The 26,128-nt window shown below is 33.8% G+C and overlaps 1 protein-coding gene across 1 annotated transcript in view; it reads right to left on the bottom strand.

Annotated features, from left to right (window-relative positions):
* Positions 1 to 26,128, bottom strand: part of LOC111679326 (vacuolar protein sorting-associated protein 13D) — a 476,071-nt gene that overhangs the window by 335,209 nt on the left and 114,734 nt on the right. The window contains exon 4 of the mRNA XM_046952421.1: positions 9,760 to 9,870. Coding sequence (XP_046808377.1) covers positions 9,760 to 9,870 — 111 coding nt within the window. The remainder of the gene's footprint in view (positions 1 to 9,759; positions 9,871 to 26,128) is intronic.

The following is a 26,128-nucleotide window of genomic DNA, read 5'->3' as shown; positions in this document are numbered from 1 at the left end:
TATGCCCAAGCAAGTTTTTTTGAAGATCTCGGCGCTTTCAGAAAATATAAAAATCTTTGTATTTGGGTAAAAAACAAAAAAATGGCACGAGTTGAAAAATTTTACATGTCGTAGGTTTCTGGGGCATCTGCAGGGTTCATCTTCAAAACTTAAACTCGAATACACCTTATCTACGCTCACGCCAAATTTTATTTCAATCGGATAAGCCGTTTAGAAATGCCATATTTATTTCCAAAAAATTTCGATTCTGCCCCACTGTGTGATCCTATACAAATTTCCTTTCCAAAACAGACTTGAAGGTCAAAATTTACTTGCAAACACTAAAAACACAATTAAATTTTATATAGTTTCTAGGTTCATTATTATAAAAAATTCAAAAAATACAAACATGTTTCTATGTTTAATAATATAGAATATTCAAAAGGTACCTTTTAAAAAGAACTTTTTTGGGTTTTCATCTAATTCCGACTCTACATATTTAATTTCACCTTTCTAGGTTCTTTGTTATAGAAATTTAAAACAGTACCTTTTGAAAAACAAAAAATACCAAAAAGTCGAATCTAGCTTTAAATACTTAATTTGATACAGACAGACGGAAATGGCTTAATCGACACCGCAATCTAGAAAGATCCAAAATGTATATACTTTATAGGGTCGGAAAATTATGTTGTAGAAATTACAAACGGAATGGCAAACTTATATATACCCTTCTCACGAAGGTGAAGGGTAATAAAGAGAATTTTCCATATATCTATCGCTACTTATGAAATTTATACATACCTAAAATTTATACAAATTAGAAAAAAAACAAGTATGAATGTATAGTCGGGCACGGCCGACTACGTGATACCCTACACCAGTAAGTATGTTCAAAATGTTTATTATTTTTTAAATAATAATGCATTTAATTTGTTTTTGCCTTAATTCCGGAATACCTTTGCATAGGTGTAAGGGTAAATATACGCGTATTCTTATAAATATTGTTAGAGGCATTTAAGTCAACATCAAAATTTTGTATGTAAAATTTAATTGTGCTATTTTGAAGCAGAGGCCCTAAGGAGTGAGATCGAAAAATTCTTAACACACGTTTTTCATTACATTTTTCAACCAAAGTATTATTTGATTTTTTTAGATCAAGTTACCTTTGAAAAACATGTCAGTTATTATGTGTAATGTCAATTATATTAATTTTTTGTTAATCTGATTAAAATGAGTGACCAAATTATTAAATATTTTCAACTAAACCCAACTTGGTCTTACAAAAAGTTGGCCAAGCATACAAAAGTCTGCCGTCAAACTGTTTCCAATGTTATTAAACAGTACCGGGAGAACTTGTCAGTTGATAGAAAACCTGGTTCAGGTAGAAGGAATGGTCCACATGATGTTTCTAAAGCCAAAAAAATAGAACGCATTTTCAAAAGAGCTCCCAACACATCCGGTAGGAAAGCAGCTCGGTTAGCTCAGTGCTCGGACTATTTGGTACGAAAAGTTAAAGCTAATGCAGGTTTAAAAACATACAAGGCTCAAAAAGTTCCTGACAGGAACGCTGCTACAAATTTAGAGGCCAAAAACAGAGCACGGAAATTGAAGTCAAGTTTTATAAAAAAATATTCTTGCTGCATAATGGATGACGAAACGTATGTTCTGGCAGATTTTTCGCAACTTCCAGGTCAAAAGTTTTATGTTGCTGATGCTCGAGGGAATGTTGAAGAAAAGTTTAGGACCCAAAAGCAGACAAAATTACGGACAAGATTTCCTCGCTGCGTTCAGCCGTGCTATCACCAGAAGGTTGGATAGCAGGCTGTTTGCAGTCCACCAGTTTAGGTTTCCCCAACTGGCTTTCCACGGGAACTGGCTTTCCAATGACATCTTATATACTTAATACTCTTTCAAAATTTAAAAATAATGAAAATGTCACAGTTTTTTACTCCAAAAACAAAGATAACGATTCTAAAGGTGGAAGTAGTTTTTAGTAGTTGAATGTGATTTTCCAAAATTTTCACTATTTATTTATAAATTGTTAATTTTTACAGTTTTAAGAAGTTTAGAAAATGTTATTTGTTAATAATTGAAAGTAGCAAGTATTTAAATAATAATAATAATAATAATATACTGCAATAAAGTATGGAATCTCTACTTTTGGGAACAAGAAAAAATTTTGAGCAAATTTACGCAATTATTTTTGGCGATTATCTGAAAAGTTCACATTTTTTGAAAAATTTTCCTTTTCCTACCAAAAAATATATACGATTTTTCAACTGAAAGTAGCAAGTATTCAAAAATGTTTGTATGCAGCAATAAAGTATGGAATCTCTACTGTTAGGAAAAAGAAAATTTGAAAATTTCACTTTTTTGTAAAATTTAATTTTTTACAAAAAAAATATATAACATTTTTACAAGTAAATGTAACAAGTGTTCAAAACTTATATACCGTTGTTAAATATGGAAGATTGACCAAATTTTCAAAATTATTTAAGACGATTTTTACCCTTTTTATTAAAAATGTACAAAAAATATAATGGTTCATTCACAAATTATAATGATTTTTTTTACTTTTTGAAAAAAGAGGGGGTTTAAAAGCGAGGTAGTATAGGTAGATAAAATTAAAAGCAGCTGATGACCATTTCGGTAAATTTTACCATTACCTTGTTTTACTCAAAATATTCCTTTTTGTGAATGAATGATATATCTTATAAACAGGTACGTCACTAAGTTTCACTTTTTAAGTATTTTTTATTTATGCATTAAATAATGTAAAATAAATGTTATAAATAAAAATGAAATATTTTAGAAGTTTTAAATCCTAATTATATCGACTATTATTACAATATAATATCTATGTTTAATTTTCTTAAGGGGCCTTAGGTTAGGTTACGTGGGTTGCTCGCTAGCAAGCGAGTTCACTCGGAGGCCCCTTGACCCATTGTGATACCTTTAGAATTACCATTCCCTAGCGTTGACTTGGTTCGTTCGGTCTCCATGTAAACCAGCCGGAGCTTTTAATAAAACCGATCTGAGACAGTCTAGATCATGGAAAAGAGCTCTACCCAGATATAGTAGTCTGTATTCTTGTAAGGCTGGTCATTCACATAGAAGGTGTTGTATCGATTCCACTTCTCTCGTCTAAGCAGCTTCTACAGTAGTTATGATTTGGGTAGTCCATACGTTCTGACATATGTCGAATCATACAGTGCCTAGTAATTGTACTAGTTAGAATCCTAAACGAGTTCTTATCAAGAGATAAGAGAGTCTCGGTCCTATCTCTTGTCAGTGGTGAGTTCCGTCTCACTCAGAGCCCATTCATCTATCAGTTTTGATAGGGTCGTCGGGGGAGCGTGAATATCCTTTTGCGCAAGGGTTAAGTCCAGGGACGATCCTTTTGTTGCACATTCATCGGATATTTCATTTCCCCGGATGCGCTCATGTCCTGGAACCCATATCAACTCAACATGATGTTGTGTCAGTTGTGCCAACGATTGAATGCAATTGAGAAGACATTCCGACTTAATGACATTGGAGTTAAGAGCCTTGATTGATGCGAGGTATATATGTATGGTCGAATTTTCGAGATTTAGTTCCCGGATTCTTCTCGCGGCAGTATAGATGGCATATATCTCTACATGAAGGACCGTACAGGTGTCAAGTAGTCGAAAAGACAGTAGAAGATTTAGATCATCGGAGAAGATTCCCGATCCCGTACCCCTTTCTGTCTTTGAGCCATCTGTGTAGATCTCATCATCCCTTGTCGTTATTATAGTCTTGAATAACCTATCAAAATTCTGTGTAGATAGAATGTAATCTGTTTCCTATCTTTTGTAGGATGGTACCATGACCAATGAGGTCGTGCTTCAACCCGTTCGACTGTTTAAGTCGTAGAGCAGAACTAGCAGAAATGCATTTGATCTATATATCAAGGGGAGTCATGTTTAGCATCGTCTCTAGACTAGCCTGAGGGGTGGAGCTCAAACAGCCAGTGATTGCAAGACATGCTAATTTTTTTTACCTTGTTTAGAATAGAAAGGTGAGTCTTGGTATCCACCGCTCTAAATCAAACAAGAGCTCCCATGAATAAGAATCACGACGTCGCCAGCATATGCGACTACTTTGAAGCCCATCCTACTGAGTCTACAGGAGTGGAAAGATGACTCCACCTTGTGGTGTGCCCCTTGTCACAACTTTCCTTGTCTTGCCAATACTCATATTAGAGTTGATGGCCCTACTCTTACCACCTAGATCACTCAGTGCATCGACTATTGCGGATATGTTCACGTTGTTAAACGCACCCTCAATGTCTAAGAAAGATGCCATAACATATTCTTTTATGTCAAGTGCCTTCTCTATAGTTCCGACAACGTCATGTAAGGCTGTCTCCACCGACCTTCCTTTTAGGTATGCGTGTTGTGCTCTACAGAAGTTATCAGGAGAGATGATGTTCCTGACATGGATGTCGACCAATCTTTCCAATGTTTTCAATAAAAACGATGACAGACTGATCGGCCTATAGTCATTGGCGGTATTATGGTTTACTTTTCCTGCTTTGGGGATAAATACCATAGTAACCTCCTTCCACACTTTTGGAATATATCCTGTTTCCAGGCAGCTCCTAAATATCATAATAAGATGGTGGTGATCGATTTTTGGAGTAATGCTGGGAATATGCCATCTGGCCCTGGGGATTTATAAGGCTTGAAGGATGACAGCACCCACGAAATTTTCTCCATACTTACAATGGAATTGATTAATCCACTTACGTGGATTCGAGAAGCTGCGAGGTACTGCAAAGTGGAGCCTTCATTTACATCATCTCTGCAACTAAGCAGTTACAGAGTTTCGGTGCTACTTTCAGTAAAGTCCCATCCGGTTTCAATAGGAATTCAGGCGTACCGGGGTCTTTGGATAGCACCTTGCGTAGACGTGATGCCTCCGTGGTACTCTCCAGCTCCTCACAGAAACGCTACCAGGATTCCTTCTTAGCCCTTCTGCTTTCCCTCTTGAATGTATTGAAGCTTTGACGACAATCGTCCCAGCTTAACGGGTTCTGATCCCTCTTCGCTAGTTTCCTACATTTTTTCCTAAGCTGCATTAGTTTAGGATTCCACCATGGTTGCAGGAATTTCCTAGGTACCTACCACACCCTAGTTGAAGCTTAGTATTCTTCCCTTAAAGTCCTGGATAGATAATCTACTAAGTCGTCCAAGTCTTGTGTACCATGTAGTCCATCCGGAGGTGGCTTGGTATCAATCAGATTGCCGAATTTGACACAGTCGGATTCTAGTCATCGTAAGCTGTATCGTAAAGATTATTCTGTGATGATCGGAGAATGAGCACTCGAGTGATACTCTCCAATCAAGAATTCTGCCTGAGTCAGTGTTCCCTACCAAAGTAATATCAATAACCTGTTCTCTGATCCTGTTGAAAAACGGTGGTCTATTACCTCTATTGCAAACACTAAGGTTATCAGTTAGAAGGTATTGAAGTAAACACTCACCCCTGTCATTAATATCCGAACTCCCCCACAGAGCACCATAACATCCCATGAGATGTTGTTATCCATCTCTGATTGGCTAAGTTTATAATTTTTGTGTTTTCTCTAAATTCGTGAAAGTTTTTTTATATATTTCGTGTGATCCAACGCTAATTAAAATCTATAAGATCAACAAACTTATAAAGCTAAGTACATATTTTATATAAGTATTCTTAGCCTAGTTACAAATTGTGGAATGTGTTTATTTATAACAAAGTTAAATATCTTGTGTAAAACAACTCAACTGTTCATATATTATTCATTATAAATCATACTGCTCTCCAATACAATACTATTTACCACCGCCACACAGTGGTATAGGACAAAAAAAGAGGGAAATAATTCGGTAACTTCTAAACGTTTTAAAAAATCCCAAAAATGAGATTTTTTGGTTTTTTGCCTATTATATCCATACCAGGGGCGGGGTTATCGAAACCCGTACAAAATGATTAAGAACATATTAGGTCTTATAAAACAGGTCACTATAATTTGATATTGACTATGCGATTTGAGAATTTTTGCTCAAAATTGAATTTTCCATAAAAGATAGGGTTTTTTTGGATGGGCCTGGTCCCCTCGGTATAAAAAATTTTTAGGTTTTGTTTCATTTATCATATTTAATGTAAAGTCAGCTTTCCAAAAAGTATAAATTCTATATACATCTTCTTAGAAACCTTTTAGATAACTTTAATAGAAAAAGATACTTTTTTCCCAAAAAATGGCAAAAAGTCGCTTTTTTTAATTTTTTAAATTAAAATGCCTATAACTCTGGACTCAGTCAAGATCGAAAATCAAAAATCGGGAATATTTGGACCCGCTATTATCAAAAAACTAAAGTAAGGATGGTAAAAATTTAAAAATTTTGATTTTCAAATGCGAATATCTCCTAGACTATATTTTTTATAGTGCTCGATGAGGAGATTCTATATACGAAATTTTTTTAAATCGGAGCTCAAATGAAGAAATAGGATCGTTTTAAAAATTTAACATAGCAGAGATGTCCTAATTTGAGGACCCCCCGCCGGGCCCCTGGTTGGCCTATAACGTCCAAATTCAAAACCTAAACTTGGCAACACCTCCTCTTTGTGCATACCAAATTTCATTAAAATCGTATTAACCGTTTAGAAGTTAGCAAATTATTTCCCTCTTTTTTTTGTCCTATACCACTGTGCGCCATCTGTTGTCGAGTAGTTATTTAATACCCAACGAATATATTAATTAATTTTTTATTATAATAGATTGCGTAAATTCAACTTGTAATATCTCTGGGAGTGAACGTATGGTTTCTTGATGGTTCTGCCTCGGAAATTATCACTTGAAATGTAGTGGCCTAAGAGCATGTGATGCTGCACAGTGGTATAGGAAAAAAATGAGGGAAATAATTCGGTAACTTCTAAACGGTTAATCCGATTTTAATGAAATTTGGTATGCACAAAAAGGAGGTGTTGTCGAGTTTAGGTTTTGAATTTGGACCTTATAACACAACAACATACACAAAATTCGTTCAACAACTATATGCTTTACGAGAGTACTTGGCGTGTAGCCCTATCACACGGTGACGCTTTTTCAACCACTGGGTTAATACAATTTCACAAAGCCGTGACAGGAAGAGCAAGAGTTACAAATTCGATGGCATACTTCGGGACATGGCTTCACCCTTTGTGAGTATCGGATACTATCCAAACTCGTAAATGCCTTCGTATGAGGCAGGCATCCAAGTACCATATTATAGTCGGTATTCGTAGATAGAACTTCTCAAAGGGTCCCAAAAGACCGAGGTAATTGATAACCCTATACGACATTTTTAAGAACATACATACATATGTTCAATTCACAATCGATGTTATAGCGTTGTATGTCAGCAGCTGCTACAATAGTCATAACAATGTTGTTGGTATTTTCTATGCAAAATAAGAAAATTCAGTGTTGTCAATTATTTATTTCAGCAAATAAATAAAAAAATTCAATCAATTTTGGCATAAAAGATGATAAAGTGGTAACACAGAAATTACAAACAAACAGCTGTTTACCAAAACAAAATAAAAATTTCATTAAAAACTGATTATTTATTAGTTTAAAATGTGGAATAATGAAAATAATATAATTTTAAATAAAAAAATTAATTTGGTTTATTTTGCTCGTTTAATTAGTTTAATATTATTTGTTTTTTTTTTACTTTTGACATTGTTTGTTTTGATTGTTTTTTTATTGTGAACATAAACTTATGACTTGCTACAAAAATCTGTTCACAATCGCGGTTACTACACTTAAGTAGATACAATATACAACTTGATTGTGAATTGAACAATAGACTTCGTCAGTCAACGTCCAACTATCCCCACGCTTACTTCGCGTTGTTTTGAAGTCTTCCTTTACAAAGCCTGCAATCCAATCATAATTAATCTAATCATCAGACAAATCACTATGAAAAGAATACATCCGATTTTTTCACACTAAAACCATCCAAATCCCGAATATGCCCATACAGCTAACATTCGCACAACACACATTCCCACCAGTGTAATCGCACTCAGCAGTCACACTTATATTTCTCAAATACAAAAGTACCTTCAGAGATTCTCAATCTCAAAGCGGACGTTCCTGACCTAAACACAATTAATGGTGTTGTGGACAGAACATACAATCAGTAACTGTAAAGGGAGGAGCTAGAAAACTTCACACAAATATTGTTAAGGATTGCTTGGTATTAAAATTTAACATTATCGTTCCACGATTTCGACTAGCATCCGTACAAGTAACCTTTCGAAATATTGTTTTAAGGTTCAGAAATTAGTTTATTACACAGCAATCGTGATAAAATTTTACCCAAATTAGTGTTTTGCAACATAAAATTATACTTTAATTTATGGTGGACATCGGACTACAATTGACCCCACCTCTTATAAAAGGCCCTCTTCAGAAAAATCACTTTAACGCTTCTGGCATTATAATACCAATATTAAATCGGTTCCCACATAATGCCGCCTCTTTTTAACGCTCTTAACTGACTTTATCATTTTACTATAGGGACGAAATTCGACATATTTAAGGAAATACTTCCTCTACCCTCTTTCTTTTATATTTTATTATCTTTACAGGTATCACAAAGGGACCAACAGGACCCAAGTGTGCGTCTTTGCAGCCTGAATACCTAACCTAACCTAAGATGTCATTAATTAAATGGGAAATTAATTTAGAATTGACCGATGATCTTCAGATTTCTTTAATTTTTGGGTAACACATACTTTATTAGACACATAAGTCATATCAATAGCGATTTTAATTTGTTTGAAAGCTACAAAAAATCATAAAGGTATAAAAATTTTAAGCTCGAGCGATTGAGCATTTTATGCAAAATATAAAAATATTTTGTTGTGACGTGCATTGCATCTATTTCTGTCGTTTTTTAAAATATTTTATATTGCAAAATTTTTAAATATTATTGATATTTTATGCATTTAACAAAATTTAAAACTGCCTAAAATACATTACTGATCTCAATTATGATGCAAATATTTATATTCGATTATAACTGGCCAAATCGGATGTAAACTGTAAGAGTAAAAGGGGTCACAACATTTTAACAAAAGGGGTCTGAACATTTTACTGACATCGTTGCAAGATCAGACATCACGGCTTTAAGAAACGACTTTATATAGTATATATTTAATATATGAAAGTGGAAAGCTTGATAGCAATTCTAATAAAATTGGTTAAATGAATGTATTTTTGTATAAATTATAATTCTTTCGAATTTTATCGTTTGGTGATGTTTTTAAGTGAATTATGAACGTAAGAGAGATGTAAACATAAAATTTCATCAATTTATCTTTTTATATGGATAGACTCAGAAATTGATACTGAACCGATACTTTAAGGACCAATATTTTTGGCGATACAATTAGCAGCACAAACTCAATATAACTTCCGCCCTGTTGTGGTTTTAAAAATTAAATAAAACTATGTAAAATTGTATATCATAGAACCTAGTTTATTGTTAAATCCCAATTTGTTGATATTTATTTAAAACCAAATCTGTTGTAAAAATATGAAATACGGAGAAAACAAAATAATTTATTTTAGAAAAATTAAAAAATATGTAAAATATGCTATAAAAATGTTAGAAAAAGGCAAAATATGCAATTTATGCATTTATAACAAGATATGCAACAACAAATCGATGCCATTTTGTAACAAATTCTTTGATTCGAAAAGAAAACTTATCTTGTACTTACGAAATATTTCCAAATGAATTGTTATTTTTTTTTAATCTAGTTGAACTCATGTGATGTACAAGACCTTTTGCCATATGTGTGGCTTTATTTCGTAAAGATTTTACAAAATTTCTGAAAAAATAAAAGAATTTTTATTTTAGTTTTTATACAATTTATAAAATTAAATATGGAGGATACTTTTAAAATATAAGTGAAACAAAATAATAAATACTTTTTATGATATATTAATTTTTATATAAAGAACGGTTCAAAATATAGCGCAATTTCTGTCTATTATTATTTCTTTTTACACCATTAATATAAAGTAAGTAGCGGAAAACAAAGTAAATAGTCCAGTTTATTAAAACAATATTTAAATGAATTTTAAAAAAGAAAAATATCTGCACTAGAAAATATTTTATGAAATAAGTTCTTCATTATTGATTCAATATTATTGCGTATTTAAATTGACAATAATATACGCTTATATGAAATGTTTATGAATATTAGATCTTGGGATGATAAAATACTTCTGCTCCTATAGTTTAAGACCCATGATCAATATTTCGATGTGTTACAAGTGTTTGTTTTGAAATTATATAATCGTTTATTTCCATGCAATGACGAAGAATTAGTTGATTCTGATGTTTTAAGTTTTAAATTAATAATTCTACAAGTCTAATTTTCAATTTAAACAGCACAATAGGTAGCATACAAAATCCAATAAAGACAAGAAAACAGCATTCATCATTATATGATGTTTTTATATACCTGAATAAATGTAACAAAAGAACGGAAAAGCTAGAAATCTTTTACATATTGTTGGACAGATTGTTAAAAGGAAGTTAACAATCTGTCCAACTTCAACATTCAGCGGGCGGCTTTTTTAACATCAAGTTTTATTAAAAACAAACAAAAACATCGTTTAAAGCTCATCATTTAAATTAAATTTTAGAGTATTATTTTACAAAAAAGTTTTGCAAAAATTTTTATACCTGATATTGATCTCTTTTTGTTAATTTTTTAGAGAAAATTTTAATTTAAAAATTTTTTATTATAAATGATAAATGGTTTTAAAACTAATAATTTCTTGAAAATTGTTTCTTTTTCTTCTTCATTATAATATTAAACTATATACATTACTCGTTTCAGAGAAATTTATATTCCGCTCTTTGAATTTAAATATCACTCGTGCGATTTATTTTTAAAAGTCACGAGAAAAAAAGATAAATTCACAAGAAAGTAAAAAATTTATTTCGCTAGAATTAATATCACTCGGGAGAGAAATCAATTTGAAAGCTCTTCCTACTCTGCCCAAAAGTAAATTCCAATACATTTAAAGAAAAACATATTTTTATTTAAGATGTTTTGTTGCAAGGAAAAAGAAACGTACACGGCAAAAAATATGATTTGCATTTTTTGTTATGATAAAATAATTTTCCCTTTTGTGAGTGATCGTACAATAATTTTTATGCGAATAATGTTAGTTTGAAATTTAAAGCTAACACCAATATTTTGCAAGTGCATTTAAAACTAATTTTTTACGAAAAACAAAATCAATACAACAATACAACAAAGTATTGCTAGTGCTTAGCGCATACAAGTGTATAGAAAGCACACTGCCTATAGCTATGCGCATTTACAAAAACAAAAGTCTACCGTCTTGGGCAAATACCATGGTATTTTGCAAAAAGTATAAACTATTATTTTGTCTTTCCTTTTATATTCATAAAAAATTTCATAAATTTAAAATGTGAGTAAAATAACGCATTTTATATCCCCTTCACCTTGAAATACATAAAAAAGTTATTCCTTTTAATAGCAATGATATATAATAACAAAAAATTTTACAAAAAAAAACAAAAAAATTTCGCCTTAAAAAGCTTTTTTTAGAAAAGCCTTTGAAACCAGTGTGACCAGGTTTAAAAAAATTTTGTGACCATATTATACCCTACACCACCATAGTGGGGAGGGTATTATACGTTTGTGCTGATGTTTGTAACATACAAAAATGTTATACCGATCGATTCAGAATCATTTTTTGAGTCGATTAAGATATGTACGTCAGTCTGGCTGGCTGTCCATGTAAACCTTGTGCGCAAGATACAGGCCGCAATTTTCAAGATAATTTGATGAAATTTGGACCAAGCATGTTTTTTGCCTATTGAAAATGGTTGAAATCGGTCCATTATTTCACCTAGCCCCCATACAACCGTACCTCCCGATTTAAACTTTTTATGGCAGAATTACTTCAAATATTCTATTATCTTTCTAAAAATTGGCACAAATAAGTTTTATATAAGTATAAATGACACTGCAGATTTTCGTAAGGATCGGCCCTTTTTTGACCCAAGCCCCCATACAAACCCCCCTTCAAAAAATGTCTTAAACGTCTAAAATTGACTTGTAACCATTTGTATCGCAATGAAACTCAACAAAACTAACTATTATTTAAAAATATATCCTTTTCCCAAATTTACCGAGAATCGGCCCATATTTGACCTATATAAAGCCTCATTTAGAAATTTTAGTTTTTTTTATCAATAAATTGTTTAAATATTTTGGAATAATGTTCAACAAAAAAGTTTCTTTATAAAAAGTAAAAAATTTTAAAAATATACTCATGGTGTAGGGTATTATATGGTCGGCCATGCCCGACTATACTTTCCTACTTATTTTTTTCTCCAAATATAGAACAGAAGAAAATAAAATACACTAACCCCCATTTTTTAAATCTAAATAAATTGTCAATAAAGCTTTAAAATTTATTATATTGATTGTTTATATAAAAAAGTTTCAGCATAAATAATATAAGAATAAGTTCCTAAATGGTATGAATTTTTTTACCCTCCACCACCATCAGTGGTGATAGAGGGTATATATCAATTTGTCATTCCGTTTGTAACACTAAGACCCAACAAAGTATAAATATTCTTGATCCTTATGAAATTCTGAGTCGATCTAGATATGTCCGTCTGTCTGTCTGTCTGTCTGTCTGTCTGTCTGTCTGTATAAAACACGCTCACGTTGAAACGAAGCAATGAAACTCCACAAAATTCACTCAAAATATTCATTGTTATCCTAAGCAGTTTGGTATTAAAAATCAGCAATATTGGTGAAATAGTATCAGAGTTATGAGTAAAAATTTAAGACAACCTCAAAAAAAAAATGGCGATTTTCACATATTTATTTGTATTTTTTACAAAAACTACTGCATATAAATTGTTGAATTTTGTCAGAGATACGTTTATTGGTGCCAGAATCATCATTGTAAAAAATCGCAAAAATCGGTTCATAACTTCATATACCTCCCATACAAATGTACGTATTCCCGGAAAATGTGTTTATTGTTAATAACTTCCGTTACAATATCGATATCTTCACAAAATTTTACAAATTAAAGTTTTTCCATCTGTCCACAATTGGTCATAGCTCCCATACAAGGTCCCCTCCCGAAAATCACTTAAACGCTCAGAACTCATTAACTAATTATGATATTTATACAAAATTTGCTACATATATTACTTTTATATACATAAATGTTACCGTACAATTTTCTTCCGATCGGTCCACAATTGGTCATAGCTTCTATACAAGGTCCCCTCCCGAAAATCAGATATTTATACAAAATTTAATTTTGTAAAAATTTCTTCCGATCGGTCCACAATTGGTAATTGCTCCTATACAAGGTCCCCTCCCGAAAATCACTTAAACGCTCAGAACTCGCTACCTAATTAAGACATTTATACAAAATTTACCACAAATATTACTTTTGTATACATAAAGGTTACCGTAACATTTTTTTCCGATCGGTCCACAATTGGTCATAGCTCCCATACAAGGTTCCCTCCCGAAAATCACTTAAACGCACATAACTTATTACCTAATTAAGATATTTATATAACATTTGCACAAATATAATTTTTATCTACATAAATGTTACTGTAAAATTTTCTTCCGATTGGTTCACAATTGGTCATAGCTCCTATACTAGGTCCCCTCCCGAAAGTCACTTAAACGCTCCTAACTCGCTACCTAATTAAGATATTTATACAAAATTTACTACTAAAATTACTTTATATACATAAATATTTTTTCCGATCGGTCTACAATTGCTCATAGCTGCCCAAAAGTCGCTTCAATGACCATAACTCATTACCTAGTTAAGATATTTATACAAAATTTGACAAAAATATCACTTTTATTATACCCTACACCACTTTAGTGGGGAGGGTATATTGGGTTTGTGCTGATGTTTGTAACATAGAAAAATATTCGTCCTATACCCACCTTAAAGTATACCAACCGGCTTAGAATCATTTTCTGAGTCGATTAAGCTATGTCCGTCCGTCCGCCTGACTGGCCGGCTGTCCATGTAAACATTATGCGCAAGGTACAGGCCGCAATTTTGAAGATAATTAGATGAAATTTGGCACACACGCTTCATTTGGCAAGGACGAAGCCTATTGAAAATGGTTAAAATCGGTCCATAATTTCGACTAGCCCCATACAACCGTACCCCCCAAATAGGGCCTTTTGGCTTATAATTAATTTAAATGATATATTATGTTAACAAAAGTCGACAAAACTTAGTTTTATAGAACTTTAAATGACACTACCGATTTTTGTAATGATCGGGCTTCATTTGATCCTATCCCCCATACAAACTCCCCTTCAGAAAATGACTTTAAGGTCAAAATTCACTTACAAACACTAATAACACTTTTAAATTCTACATAAATAATATTGAAGAAGACGTAACTCCCCTTACCAACATTTTTAAGGATAGGGCCATATTTTGCCTTACTCCCCTTTGAGCCCTCTTGTAAAAAATTCTTTTTTTGCCAAAATAAAAGTAAAAATACTCCGAAATAAGGTTAAAAAAACAAACCAAATGCTTTATTTTTTTAAATAATCCCCATTTTTAACATACATACTGACAGGTGTAGGGTATCATATGGTCGGCTACGCCCGACTATACATTCATACTTGTTTTATTTTTTTTTTAATTTATTTATTTTTCGAAGAATTCATTTACAATTTTCTTAAATAAGCCATTAGGCTTATCTGCAGGATGTAGTAATTTAAAATACATATGTTTAAAAAATCATTTGTTTTCATTGTGAATTTAAAAAGTGAAATTTTAATAACTTTTTTCTTCTATATTCGTTTTGGACATTTAGTAAATTTATAGGCAGTTTGTTTAATAAAGTCGGTAATACGACATCCAAGCTGTTTTTTCCATAGTTGTTTTGGAACCGTTCTACCGTATACCTTCCTTTTGATCAACTTCTGGTGTGTAGGTATGGTTGATTGGAGTGAGGTATCTACGATCGTTATAAAATTCGTTGATGATCGTACTATGTTATATATAATTCACACATTCAAAATTTTAAGTTTTGCGGCTAGGCTTGTTGTGTTGACGTTTGAGTTGATGTTTGTTTGGGTTGTGTTGCTGTTGTTTGTAGTGTTGCGCAATCGCGTGTTAGTATGTGTATGGCTGATGTTGGCATTTCGGTTTGATGTTATGTTTCCGTTTGATGTTATAAGTAAGGTTGTTGTTTGTTGTACCATCATTTTCCAAGTTCGTATTATTGGATATGTTGACATTTGTTTTTGTTTTCATTGTAGCTATGTTCGACGACTGAAGAATTATGTGGTGTTGAATTATTGGAGGTACTGTAATTTGAAATAGTATTTGTTGTGTTATTGTCGCATTTTGTGGAGTATTGAAGGTTTTGTTTATGTGACTGGTTTTTATGTAGTATTCTTAGAATTTGGTTTTGGGTTTGTTGTAAACTTCTGCAATATGTAGAGCTTCCCCAAGCTGTTATACCATGCCTTAGATAAGATTCAGCTAAAGCAAAATATGCCTGTTTAAGGACATTATATGTAGCACAGTTGCTTAGGTAAAACAGATTATACGCAGTTTTTCTTAATTTTTTGCGAAGTTCTTGAGTATGCGATAGCCATTTAAAGTTTTCATCTACAAGAACACCTAGATACTTATATGTTTTAACGACTTCGAGTGCTGTGGAATTTTATTTGAATTTCATAGTTTGAAAAATGGGGCGGCTTAATGTGCATCATCTTTGTTTTCAATGCGTTAATAACGAGACCATTATCATGGCTCCATTTTGTCACGATATCCAGTTCTTCTTGCATTATCCTGTTTGTATCTCTTATCTTTTTATTTGACACAATGATGGCGGTGTTATCTGCATATGCAAAGGCAGTGCTATTCTTGAGTATGTTTATCATATTGTTAGCATACAACAAGTATAAGATTGGACCGAGTTTGGAGCCCTGTGGAACACCGTTTTCATTTAAAGGAGTTTCATTGCTTAAACAGTTAGAAATTCTCACCTTATATGTTCTAAGGTTTAAGTAATTTTTAAACCAATTTAAACAATTGCCTCTTACGCCATTTTTTTCCAAAATATCTAGAAGATTACTGTGCGAGAGCGTGTCAAAGGCTTTACTAAAATCTATAAACATCGCTAAACAGTGGAAATTTTCGCTGAGATGTTTATTTATATAATGTGCAAAGTTTCCAAGTAATTTGTTTATATTTTTGCCTTTTTGAAAGCCATATTGGTTCTGATTGATTATTTTGCATTTCATTAAGAAATTGTTAAGTCTTCGAACAATTATCTCCTAAGTATTTTTTCAATAACTGACAATATAGCAATTGGCCTGTAATTGTTGCAATCGTTTTTTATACCGCTTTTGTAAATTGGTCGAATTATTGATGTTTTCAATAACGCTGGTATGGTGGCACTATCGATACTTGAGTTTACAAATTTCGTAATAAGGAGTGAGATCGAAAAATTCTTAATACACGTTTTTCATTACATTTTTCAACCAAAGTATTATTTGATTTTTTTTGATCAAGTTACCTTTGAAAAACATGTCAGTTATTATGTGTAATGTCAATTATATTAATTTTTTTGTTAATCTGATTAAAATGAGTGACCAGAAAAAAGTGCGTACAAAAATTATTAAATATTTTCAACTAAACCCAACTTGGTCTTACAAAAAGTTGGCCAAGCATACAAAGGTCTGCCGTCAAACTGTTTCCAATGTTATTAAACAGCACCGGGAGAACTTGTCAGTTGATAGAAAACCTGGTTCAGGTAGAAGGAATGGTCCACATGATGTTTCTAAAGCCAAAAAAATAGAACGCATTTTCAAAAGAGCTCCCAACACATCCGGTAGGAAAGCAGCTCGGTTTGCTCAGTGCTCGGACTATTTGGTACGAAAAGTTAAAGCTAATGCAGGTTTAAAAACATACAAGGCTCAAAAAGTTCCTGACAGGAACGCTGCTAAAAATTTAGAGGCCAAAAACAGAGCACGGAAATTGAAGTCAAGTTTTATAAAAAAATATTCTTGCTGCATAATGGATGACGAAACGTATGTTCTGGCAGATTTTTCGCAACTTCCAGGTCAAAAGTTTTATGTTGCTGATGCTCGAGGGAATGTTGAAGAAAAGTTTAGGACCCAAAAGCAGACAAAATTTCCCAGAAAGTTCTTGGTATGGCAAGCAATATGTAGTTGCGGCAAAAGAAGCCAATCATTTTATTTTTGGCCTGACTTGGCATCCTGTCACTATGGTAAACAAGCTCTTGAGTGGTACAAGAACAATAATGTGGTATTTGTACCAAGAGAGGCAAATCCTCCAAACTGCCCGGAGCTAAGGCCAGTGGAGAGATATTGGGCTCTTGTTAAAAGAGAATTGAAGAGTACAAAAAAGGTGTCCAAAAGTGTGGTAGATTTTAAACGGAGATGGACTACATGTTCGAGCAAAGTGACAGAAAGCACTATAAAAACGTTAATGGAAGGGTTTCCGAAAAGGGTTCAAAATTTCATCACTAGTGATTAAAACTATAAAAATATTTTTTTTGTAAATTATAATAATAATTTGAATCAAATAAAAAAAAATAAAGCTGTAAGTTTAGTGGTTTCTTTTTTATAAACATATATGTATGTTAAGAATTTTTCGATCTCACTCCTTAATTGGGGTTAATAAAGAAGCATTAGCTTTTATGTCTATCGGTCTAATACCATCTATACCTGCTCCTTTGTTTACGTTTATGTTATTTAATTTATTGAAGATTTCCTCCTCATTTGTAGGCATAATATACATCGAGTTAGTTATTGTTGGTTTTCTGTATTGTAGTGTATTTATGTTGCATTTGTGTAATATTTTTTGTACATTGTTACTGAAATTTGTCGCGAATTTATTTGCTATTGCCAAAATGTTATCGCTTTTAAAGTTATTTGTTATTGTATTATCAATTTTACTGACTGTTTTACCCGTGACCTCGTTTATTAATTGCCACGTTTTTCTCATATCGTTTCGGTTTTCAATGAATTTTGTTTTATAATAATTGTTTTTTGCGTAAATTAATTTTTTATTTAAAAGATTTCTTAATTTTTTTTATATATTTTTTATATAGAATATAACCGTAAGTTTTTTCCGTTTGAACCACAATTTGCCATAAACCTAACTCATTATCTAGGATAGAATTGTTACTTTTATGCATATAAATGTCATTGTAAAATTTTGATCAATCCACAATTGGTCATAGCTCCCGAACAAGGTTCTCTTTAGAAAAACACTTAAATGCATAAACTTATTGCCAAACAATGATATCCATGCAAAATTTGGCACAAATATTACTTTTATATACAGAAAATATACTTGCAATTTGTTTAACGATCATCGAAAATTGTTCCTTCATTTTCGAAAATTATGTAAACACTTTTTAAACATTACCAAATAAAGTTTTTAAAAATAAACTTTTTTACTTTAGAAATGTTACTGTCAATTTCTTTATCCCATCGTTCCATCGAAAGCCATTTACACAGTATTAATCTAGTTGCATTATCATAACTATAATTATAAACAATTATCTCCTTACTCATGAAGATATTAGTCCCTCATTTTATGTTTAGTATGCAAATTTTTCAAACAAAATTTCTAAAATAAACTATCAATAACTCTATTAACCATTTTACTCACATGTAAATTATTAAATATCGCTAAATCATATTTTAGGGCGTTAATAACATATAAAAGAAATTGGTGTTTGTAATGAGAAAACTTATTTTTACAAATATTGCACAAAATAAAAAATTATTAATATTAAAGTAGCTGGTTGAGGGTATTTGAGATTCGGCACGGCCGAACATAGCACTCTAACTTGTTAAATTTTTATTTTTTTAACATAGTCTAGAAGCTATGTAGTAGTAACATATAGGCGAAACTGAAGGGGCTGTCAAAGAAAATTTGTTATTCTCTTTCATCTGCGATGGGTAGTCATCTTGACGTGATGCAGATGCTTAAGCGCGATGATCTGTAAAGCCATGCTGGAGGGAATGGCCATCACAAGTTTGCTACTCCTACACTGAGCGCGAAACTAAGAACTACCCCTCCCCCTGTCTGGTAGCGTATGTTTCCCTATGGGACGGCTAATCAGACGCTTTCTACGGCTATTCTCCCCTCACTGAGAGAGGTGGTCGTGGAAAGCAAGTCCGGCTAGTTCTATGAACCTTACACTTGAATGTGTAACGTCCGTCTGAATCCACCAACGCTTTCTACGGCTATTCTCCCCTCACTGAGAGGGGTGGTCGTGGAAAGCAAGTCCGGCTAGTTCTATGAACCTTACACTTGAATGTGTAACGTCCGTCTGAATCCACCAGCGTCTGTTCCCATATTGGGCGGCTGGTGGTCTGCGTCTGTTTCCCCTGTGGGGCCAGTTTGGTACACCCAGGCTGGCTGAATGTAATACATTTAAAACTTTTCGTAGTTGCTCATCAGGTGGCGAGGTACCTCTGGACTTCTCAAAGCTGCTGCAGCCCAAACCGCTAAGGCGGTTAAAAACCCTGCTTCGGGTACTGATGATAAGGGGTCGGCTAAGTCGTCTCTTACATCAGCTTCCCAAGTGCCAATTGTACCTCCAGACTCAGTGACGGTATCCTCCTGTCCTGGGGATGTACCACCCCCTGCCAAGTCCGGCCATCATCAATCGACTCGGCACAAAAAACCCTCCAAGCGGGCGGTAACTACAAGGCGTTCCGCCTTCAGGATTATTGAGCTACTCGGGTCCAAACCACCCGGGGAACTCACTACGGAGCAATCAGCTTCCCTCCAATGGGCCAAAGCTCAGATCGCTGGCAAAGACAATGATTCTCCTCCCGCCGAAGTGAAAACGGAAGCAGCTTCCGCAAGCCAGCAGTTAGGGACAAAACGTCCAAAACAAGTGCAGAAGTCAATGACGCGCTCCTTCAGTGAGGTTGCCAAAGACAGCCTTATTCGAGCCGTCATCGACCGAAGCGATGTTGACGGATCCATATCCCAGTCTAACTGGGATGTGGTGAAGCAAAAACTCATGGGAGTGTTCTGGCAAGTTCTCAAAGAGAACCCAGGCACTGCTCTTCAATGCGATGACGCTGGATGGTTCCAGGGTCACGTTAAACTAATGATATGTGCAGACGAACGCTCAGCGTTGCTGCTCAAGTCTGCTATTTCACTATTGGGTGAGGTATGGGATGGATCTAAGCTTGATGTGATGACTCCTGAGGAGATTCCACGCAGGCCTCGATCCATCGCCAAAATGCCGTCTGAGCCCTCCACTCCCGAAGGGATCTTGGAGATCCTAAAGTGCTGTAACCCTCAGCTTCCAACAAATGATTGGAAAGTTGTAAGGGTTTCAGAGGCTGATGGACCTTCAAGACATGTGATCGTAGTCCTGAATAAGGAATCCTTTGAACCGCTGCGAGAAACAAAGGGGAAGGTCTATTACGGCTTCGGAACGACCTTCCTCCATGTTTATCGTAGCGATTCCAAGGGCGATCCCTCTCCGAAGGTGGCGGTGGATGATGAGTTGACCGTGCAGTCAACAGAAGGCACGGTTAGCAACACAACCTCTGATCCCTCCGACAGAGATGATGCTCAGTTAGTCTCTGAATTGATGAGCAAACTCTCTACTCGGAAGGATAAGGAGGTCGACGATGACGACCTTCTGGATCTATCTCAGAAGATCGCCAACGCCAATGTTGTTACCCCAGGAGATGGTGAGGTTGACTCAAATCAATCTACACCACTCTAAAGCAGCATTACCTGCATTGCTACTCCAAGTGGCGCAGAGAGGGGAGGAGCTTATAATGGTCCAAGAACCATGGATCCACCAGGATCGGGTTTGCGGACTACAACATAAGGACTATAAAATCCTGTATGTTAAAAGTTCAGTAAAGTAAGGTCCTGTATTCTGGCCAAGAGCTCACTTCACATCTTCATCTTATCTAATTTCAGTGATGAAGATACGGTTGCAGCCGCACTAGAACATGGCGGCACAACAACATGGCTGGTTTCAAGCTATATGGCCCACGATCACGGGGATTGTCCTCCCAACAACAATGTCCGAAGATTGGTAGACAAGGCGAATATGCACAACATCCCTGTCGTCTTATGTGCTGACGCTAATTCGCACCACAGTATCTGGGGTAGCAGTGACACCAACACAAGAGGTGATCAACTTTTCAACGCTAATTTCTCTCCCTACTCTAGAAAGTACTGAGGACATTAACGCAGCAGTTCACACCCTAACGGATGCTTTCCGTATGGCGACTACAACTGCATGTAAATGTGAATCGTTTCAAAAACTTGACTAGAAATGCGAAGCGGAATGCGTGGAGGCACTTCTGCACGAATGTTGCAGGTCCTTCCGAGACCAATCGACTTCGCAAAATTCTGTCTACTTCACATGTTGTCCCGAGCTATATTCAAAAGCCCCGTGGTAACTGGACTATATCCTGCAGAGAATCCTTGGAAGTTCTGCTGGACACTCACTTTCCGGGCTGTCAACCTCTTAATGAAGAGTCTGCAACCCCGGTTCATTTAACGTCTGATACTTGCTCTATAGTCATTAATAGAGAAAGAGAATCCAATGGGCGCTTAACAGTTTAGACCTATACAAATCTCCGGGTCCTGATGGTATTATACCTGCGGATCTTCAAAAGAACGAAGATCTCGTCATTCCATGGCTGCTATCTATAAGGCATGCCTTAGGTTACTATACATCCCTCATATTTGGATGAGATATAATGTAGTCTTTATTCCTAAAGAGGGAAGACATCACATACGAAACCAAAGGACTACAGACCAATCAGTCTCGCGTCTTTTCTTCTCAAGACTCTTGAGAGAGTCATTGATGTACACCACTGAAAACTGAACTGGTTCTTTTTACAAGGAAGTATAAGATTGAAAATTTCACGCATCCGAAGTTAAATGGAATAAGGCTCAATCTCACTGATCATGCGAAATACCTTGGAGTAATCCTTGACAGTAAACTATCCTGGAATATGAATATCCAAAACAGGATAAATAAGGCTAATATAGCTATTTACACCTGTAAGAGGGCAGTTGGTTCAAACTGGGGTATCAACCCTAAAGGTTTCAACTGGATCTTCAAAGCAGTTGTTAATCCCATATTATTTTATGGTGTTATTGTTTGGTGGCAGGCATTGGAAATCGCTTCTCATTGTGCAGCCATCCAACGTACCTTACGAAATATTGCAATCCTAATCACGGGAGCAATGAGGACGACGCCAACGAAGGCCCTGCTAACCATAATGAATTGGTTACCAGCTGACTGATGGCGATTCAACTAGCCCTTAATTCTGCAATCAGACTAAACGCGTGTGGTTCGTGGTCCGGTAGTAGAGGTATAGGGCACTCACGAATAATTAAACACTTCGAATCTTTGCATCTTAATGTAGACTATTGCGTTGCGAAACCTCACTTCGACAGACGCTTTCACATCCGAATTCCACATAAGAATTCAGCACACGAGTCACACTCAACGGATGGTGTAACGAATGTTTTCACTGACGGTTCCAAGAGGAGTGGACATTGAAAGATTTGGAATCAAATCCTCTTTTAGGCTACCTAATTATTGCAGTATTTTACAGGCAGAGATTTCTGCTATAAAGCGAGTCGCAAACTGGCTGAGGTATTATCAAATATCGGGTGATATATGTATATATACGGACAGCAAAGCTGCGATTAAAAATCAAGCGAAGAATGCCGGGTATCTTTGAACGAGAAAGCGAGACATTCTAGGATAACGCTAATATGGGTCCCTGGACATAGTAATTGTCAGGGAAACTGTATAGCTGACGAACTTGCCAGAAATGGTGCGATGAGAGGGGAAGATGAAATCTACGCATTTGCTGGTATCTCTCTTACTAACTGTAAGTTACTGGTTCAGAACGAACTATATGAAATGGCTCAAATCAGAATGCTGATATCAGTCATAACGGGACACTGTACTATTGGTAATCATGCCAGAAGAATGGGTCTCGAATATAACGACTACCTTAGGAGTTGTAAAGAAGAGGAAACAATACCTCACCTTCTCTGCTATTGCCCATCTTTCAATGAAAGCAGAGAACAATGTTTTGGCCTTGCTGCTTTATCTTGTCTGGATGAGCTATCTGTGATATGCCTGAAGAATATCCTAAACTTTGTGAATCAAACCGGTTGGTTTAAATCTGGAAGTGGAGGGTAATAGTCAAGCGTAACCCTACGACCACTAGGGTAACACAACGGGACCGCAATTAGGTGGACCCATGTGAGCCACTCATCCTTGATTGAATGGCTGCCCTTCTTACATAAACCTAAAACCTTCACACAGACGAGTTGTGAGAGAATTAAACACACTTGGGAGAACTGAACGCACTCACACGAAATTGCGAGGATATTAGCACTTAATAGTTTTTCTTATATTTAAACTTAATATTTATCATTTTTTGCGACACTTGTATTTAAAACCCCGAAAATAATTTATACTTAAAAATTTTTTTTATTATAATTAAAACTGAAAAAAGAAAAGTTGTAAATTTTCGTATTAAAAATTAAAAAAATTATTTCACATTTTTTCTTTTTCTATTAGTGCAGAAAAAAGAACAAAAAGATGTGTTTATAATATGTTTTAAGATAAAATATCTTATGTAAACAATAATATTATAATTCACTAATATATGATATCCTATTAACACAAAAAATAACGTACCAAAAATACATTTATTATTTAGTACCTTTTGAACAACTGTGTTTATTTTAGTGCTTCTAGTAATATTCAATTCAATATTTATATTTCTATTTTTATTATAAAAAATTCGCCAATATAAGATTTCTATGCTTTTTTATGTAAATCTGAAAAAATAACGAAATACTGAACAAATACAGACCACTAAATAAACATTTTCACATTTTTTAGCAAAGAATAATTTATACAGAACAGGGCTCTAAAATACAGTACTGTTCTGTATGATACAGAACGTCTGGTCACCGTATTCATTAAAGTGCTCCAAAAAAAACTAAGTTTCGAATTTTGACAACCCCCCCCCCCCCTAAAATTGTTCTACGGGTTATAAAAATAAGTCGTGCAAAAATTCAGGTCAACAGGACTACGTTAACTGGTGCCGCAACGGCTCTGAAGTTTGAAGATGCATTTTTTTCAGTTTTCACAAAAGTAAACAATTGGTTTTGCATTTTATTGTCAAAGAATCGTAATGTACACAGAATTAGCGTTACAAAAAGAAAAAAATACAAAATTTGGTTGAAAAATGAAAAGTTATTAAAAATTCCCCAGGTCATTATCGTGTCTCAGAGCACTTGAATTCGAAATGTGATAAAAATATAATCATATTTTTGAAAATATTCTAATAAAACAATTGTGTTACTTAAAATACATCTGTAGTTACTTGAATATGAGTTTTTGTCCTTATAGAATAACGTAAACCTGTTCTCAGCTATGGTCGAAAAATTTTGATATTTTTAACGGTCGTTTCAAAAATCAAATTTTAGTTTTTTTGATACTTTGTTAAAGAAATTTCAATATTTTTTGGGAGAACTCATAGGGATTTATGGACAACAGATTAGGGAATAAAACAGTAAAAAAATTAGGTCAATACCTCTTATAGTTTGCCTGTACCTGCAATTTGAATTCAGCGGATTTCGAGAAAAACGCATATTTATGTAATATTTTGCAAAATTAGCCTTTTTATTATATTGTTGTGTATTTTAAATGGAACCTTTTGTAAATTTATTAGTCAACATATTTCTGAATAAAAATCAAGAGTTTTGTGCAATTTGGACGCCATTAACCCGTAAACTCTAAAGGTCAAAGGTAAAATTTTGTAATATTTGCAATTTTTGATGGAAACTAGTCGAAATTGTTTCTATTTTTGGTAGATTATCACAAAACTTAAGAAATTTATTTATTAATAACTGATATTTACAATAATAGTGAAAATATTAACCCTTAAAAGGGCTTGGGATCAAAATTACCCCGATGTTTTAAAAACATGCCAATTTGGACATATTTCAATAAAACCCGTTTCCAATCCCATTAATTCAGCTTAAAAAAATTCAGGCATTAAACCTTTTTGAATATGGTGTCAATTTGAACCATAATACTTTTTGTAATCGATTTAAATTTGGTATTAAAAACTAAGATATCATAATATTTGTGATATAATTTTCCAGTTTTATTTTAAAATATTTAATGCAAATAACATTTAAATACATTTTTTAGATTTCATTATTTTTATTTATATGTATTATATTTTTATAATATCCAATTGTTTTTTTACCAATTTGCTGAATTAATGGGATTGCAAGCGGGTTTTATTGAAATATGCCCAATTTGGCATGTTTTTAAAACATCGGGGTCATTTTGATCCCAAGCCCGTTTAAGGGTTATTTGATTTTTTCACTATTATTGTAAAAATCGGTTATTAATAAATAAATTTCTTAAGTTTTGTGATAATCTACCTAAAAATAGAAACAATTTCGACTAGTTTCCATCAAAAATTGCAAATATTACAAAATTTGACCTTCAGAGTTTATGGGTTAATGCACAAAACTCTTGATTTTTATTCAGAAATATGTGGACTAATAAATTTGCAAAAGGTTCCATTTAAAATACACAACAATATAATAAAAAGGCTAATTTTGCAAAATATTACATAAAAATGTGTTTTCTCGAAATCCGCTGAATTCAAATTTTATTCCCTAATCTGTTGTCCATAAATCCCTATGAGTTCTCCCAAAAATATTGAAATTTGTTTAACAAAGTATCAAAAAAACTAAAATTTGAACTTTGAAACGACCGTTAAAAATATCAAAATTTTTCGACCATAGCTGAGAACAGGTTTACGTTATTTTATAAGAACAAAAACTCATATTCAAGTAACTACAGATTATTTTAAGTAACACAATCGTTTTATTAGAATATTTTCAAAAATAAGGAGTGAGATCGAAAAATTCTTAACATACATATATGTATGTTTATAAAAAAGAAACCACTAAACTTACAGC

Source organism: Lucilia cuprina, chromosome 5, assembly GCF_022045245.1.
Source record: "Lucilia cuprina isolate Lc7/37 chromosome 5, ASM2204524v1, whole genome shotgun sequence".
NCBI lineage: Eukaryota > Metazoa > Arthropoda > Insecta > Diptera > Calliphoridae > Lucilia > Lucilia cuprina.
Note: the sequence above shows the minus strand (reverse complement) of the source record. Positions and strands in the feature narration are given on the sequence as shown.